The sequence below is a fragment of the Nicotiana tomentosiformis genome, unplaced genomic scaffold (genome assembly GCF_000390325.3).
Source record: "Nicotiana tomentosiformis unplaced genomic scaffold, ASM39032v3 Un00095, whole genome shotgun sequence".
Lineage (NCBI taxonomy): Eukaryota > Viridiplantae > Streptophyta > Magnoliopsida > Solanales > Solanaceae > Nicotiana > Nicotiana tomentosiformis.
Genome location: NW_027174654.1, coordinates 190,580 through 194,940, shown reverse-complemented (window position 1 = coordinate 194,940; position 4,361 = coordinate 190,580). Strand labels below are relative to the sequence as shown.

At 44.3% G+C, this 4,361-nt stretch overlaps 1 protein-coding gene across 1 annotated transcript; it reads left to right on the top strand.

Annotated features, from left to right (window-relative positions):
* The first annotated feature begins 651 nt into the window (after positions 1–651).
* Positions 652–1,107, top strand: LOC138903867 (uncharacterized). Its single transcript, XM_070192440.1, has one exon. The coding sequence runs from the start codon at positions 652–654 to the stop codon at positions 1,105–1,107; it is 456 nt and encodes a 151-aa protein (XP_070048541.1).
* Positions 1,108–4,361: the final 3,254 nt, after the last annotated feature.

Below are 4,361 nucleotides of genomic sequence, written 5' to 3'. Positions count from 1 at the left end.
GGATAGGTTGATGAGATTGGTTCTTCTTCTACAAGAGTTTGACCTTAAAATCATAGACCGAAAAGGGAGTGAGAATCAAGTGGCGGACCACTTGTCCCGCTAGAAAGATGAGGGGAGGCCCCATGATGGCCTCGAGATTAATGATTCGTTTTCGGATGAACAACTCCTCTCCGTGTCTTTGACTGAGATACATTGGTTCGCCGATGTGGCTAACTTTCTTGTGACCATTATTGTCCAGAATGAGTTCTTTTCTAACCAAAGGAAGAAGATCAAACGGGACTGCTTGGGTTATAATTCGGACGAGCCATATCTTTTCAAAATTTGCAATGATTCTGTTATTCGGAGATGTGTTCTGGAAGAAGAGTAATTGAGTATTCTTGAAGCTTGCCATTCCTTGCCCTATGGTTGTCACTATGGTGGGTTGAGAACTGCTTCAAAAGTCCTAAGTTGTGGATTCTATTGGCCTACCTCGTACAAAGATGCTAGTGAGCTCGTTAGGCATTGTGATGAGTGCCAAAGAGCTGATGGAATTTCCAAGAAGAGTGAAATGCCTCTCACCACCATCCTTGAGATTGATATTTTCGACGTTTGGGCATTGACTTTATGGGATCATTTCTGAGTTCATGTGGGAACATTTATATTCTTGTTACTATGGATTATGTTTCCAAATGGGTTGAAGTTGTGGCTTTTCCCAACAATGAGGCACAGAGTGTGGTGGCTTTCTTTAAGAAAAATATCTTCACAAGGTTCGGCACCCCAAGGGCTATCATTAGTGATGGGGGTTCTTATTTTTGCATCAAAACCTTTGACACTTTACTTTCCAAGTATGGTGTCAAACATAAGGTGTCAACCCCCTATCATCCCCGGGCAAGTGGACAGGTTGAAGTCTCCAACAGGGAGATCAAGAGCATTCTATCCAAGACTATCAATGCAAACCGGACTGATTGGTTAAAGAAACTTGACGATGCTTTAGGGGCCTATAGAACAACTTACAAGACTCTAATTGGTATGTCTCCGTACCAGTTGGAATTTGGGAAAGCATGTCATCTTCCGGTTGAATTAGAGCACAAGGCCATGTGGGCGCTGAAGAAATTGAACCTTGAATGAGATGTAGCTGCCAATCTCTGGGTAGAGTAACTAAATGAACTTGATGAGTTCCGGTTCCATGATTATTCCAGCTCGTCCTTGTATAAGGAAAAGATGAAGTACTTACATGATAAGTATATCCGGAACAAAGAATTCAAGGAAGGTGACTTGGTTCTTCTATTCAACTCTCGGTTACGGATGTTTCCGGAAAAACTCAAGTCGAAGTGGAGTGGTCCTTTCGAAGTGGTACATGTGACTCCTTTCGGTGATCTAGATTTGAAAAACAAGAATGGTGAGATTTAGAGTCAATGGGCACCGAGTGAAGCACTACCTTGGCAAGATTGATGATAGCCACGTTGTGGAATTGATCCATTTCAAATGATGATGGTAACATGCGTCACGCCGTGACGTTAAATCAAGCGCTTCCTGAGAGGCAACCCATGTGTTTTTCTTTCTTTTTATTTTCTTCGTAGATTAGACATTGTTTTGGACTAACTGGTTGTGAAGTGTATGTAGGAATTGATTGTATAGTGTAGGAAATTGACAAGAAAAAAAAATTGGCTAAATGGTGAACTTTCGCGGACCGCATAAGCACTTCGCGGCCGCACAATTATGCGCGCGGTCGCGTAGCTGAGATGGGCAAAATTACAACTCTCTGAAGTTTTCCTGTCAAAATTCCTTCAGAGTTCGCGACCGCATTCAAATTTTTGCGGTTCGCACAAATTGTGCGGCCGCAACCAATTTTTTGCGGACAACACCCGTGAATCTGAGGCAGATCTACAGAAAGGTAAAGAGTGAAGACCGCGACAAAATTTCGTGGCCGCACTCAGGTAAGGCGGTGGGGTAACTGGGTTCTGAATATAAATAGGAGTTCTTGAAACTTTTCACACTTTACGAACCCTAACCTCTAAAACTCACGTAAAGTACTGCGCATCCTTACTTGGTTTCAAACTCATCCTATTTTCATCAATTGTCGATTTCCTACCACATTTTACAACTGGTATGTTCATTTGAATAATTTGATTTTATATTTTTCTTTTCTTTTCTCTTTGTTTTAATTTTTCTTTTTAGATAGGGTTAGAATCATGCCAAAATGTCAAATTAATGCTTAATCTTTGGTTAACAACATATGGGTAGTGTTTGTAGGCATAATGGGGGTTGGGGTCAGTAACTTTGCATGTTTAATCGCTACAATTCTTGAATAATTAGTGAAAACCTTAGTTTTATGTGTTCATCACTGCCGATTTATTTTGAATTTCGCGGCCGCGGTCATTTTTCCGCTGTCCGCGATAGGGTTTGTGGCTGCGTCCAAAATTACGTGATCCGCGATACCCTAGCTTCAAGGAACTGATGGTTGCTTAGAATTTGGACGCAATCATTTTTGTGCGGTCCATGATTGGTCTTTCGCGGCTGCACCGAATGTTTCGTGGTCCGCGCGTTTGAACTTTAGAGACTCTATCATTTGCCTTCACGACCGCGTTCATTTTTATGCGGCCCGCGATTCGTCTTTCGCGGCTGCACTCTTTTTTGTGCGGTGTGCTGGTGATCAAGTTCAGAGAGCCACTAGTCTGAGCTTGGCCTCTTCGCGGCCGCGTTCACATTTACGCGGTCCGTGATGGGCAGTTCGCGGCCGCACTCATTTTTGTGCGGTCCGCGATGCCCTGTTCTGAGAAGCATTGTTTTTAATTTCATCCATACTGCTTTAACACATGATTGAACCCCAATTCTAACTGTCTTTCAATACTTGTGTGTTGTAGAAAATGGTGCGTTCTCGTGGGAGAGGAGACACTTCAAAGGATTCTCCTGAGGCCGGGGTAAAAAATTGCAAACCATCCCCTGAGCAGCCCAAAGGGTAGTAGGCAAAAAGGCTACCCTCGTTAGACCTCCTGCTGACTCCTCTGACACTAGTGAATACCTCTCATCCCGGGAAACGTCTGAGGGGGATTCTGTATAACCACAACCGGGGTACAATCATAACAATTCTCCGACAGATTCCATTTAGTCGATGAACCTAACTCCTCCTCTAGTTCTTCTGATGGCTCAGAGGGAGGTAGTTAGGCATCCTAACCATCTTCCCCACCTGCTACAACAACTGCCCCAACAGCTACCCCAATCATTTTAGATGAGGATGATGACGGGAGAGGGGGTGACACAATTATGGGAGGCCTGGATAGATCAAAGAGGCTAGAGGTGTGGGCTGATTGATTTGTAAGTGAGAAGGCATATGGAAAATTTCGGGAATGGTGGCCCCAAAGGTAGCTCACTCTTGAGCGACAATTCATAACCAAAGACCTAAGCCAGCACAATCCGAATGTCCTACGACAATTTACGTAAAGAAAAAGATGGAAATGGTTCACCTGCGGGATGCATGATGCAAATGAATACCTTGTCAAGGAATTTTATTCCAATGTTTCCCACATCAAAAAGGGTACAAAGGTAACAAAGGTCCGGAACTTGAAAATCCAGTTTGATGGCCACGCACTGAACACATATGTAGGGTTTGAGGATGTCGAGGCACTGCAATACCTGGAGAATCTAGCATTGGGTGATGCAGTTCGCCCATGGCTAGCTAAGATACTTGGTATTAAGGGGACAACATCTGCATGGCTCAACGCAGGAGTTCAAATTGTCAGAGCCACCCTTAACTTTGAAGCAAAAGGCTGGGCAACATTCGTGTGCAGCCGTCTTGACCCGTGCCAACATGAGAATGCCCTTCCACTCCCCAGGGCAGTATTGGTAACTTCCATCATAGCCAGCTATCCTATTAATATAGGAAACTTGATGTCCTACAACATCTCCAATGCAGTCCAGAAAGAAGAGAGATTGTATCCCTACCCCAACTCCCTCACAGAGTATTTCCAAGACCAAGGGGTAGAGCCGAGACATTTTGATGTGGAAGTGAAGGCTAAAAAACCTTTCTCATAGTACCACCTCCAGGGAGCGGACAATCCTAAATTCAGGGGTAAAGCCACTACCTCCACTGGCCAGTCTAAAGAGCCAAGGGTAGTGGCCACCAGATCAGTTGTCGAGCCCTCCACATCAACCAGTACTTTTACAGGAGAAACTGCCATGCATTCTCCTTCCTCCGGATCTTCCCACTCAGTGCCCACATCTTCTACCTACCCTCCGACTATATTGCGGGTTTCACAGACACTATCCATTCTTAACAACTTGATGCAGGCAACTACCACAAAGTTGACTCCCATCAGAGCTTCAGGTACCTGCATCAGTGGAGGACTCTTTGAAGAAGATTCTGGAAATCCAGAAGAAGATTC

Excerpts from the sequence above, each read along its gene's own strand:
- LOC138903867 (XM_070192440.1), top strand. The coding sequence starts at position 652 with ATGGATTATGTTTCCAAATGGGTTGAAGTTGTGGCTTTTCCCAACAAT.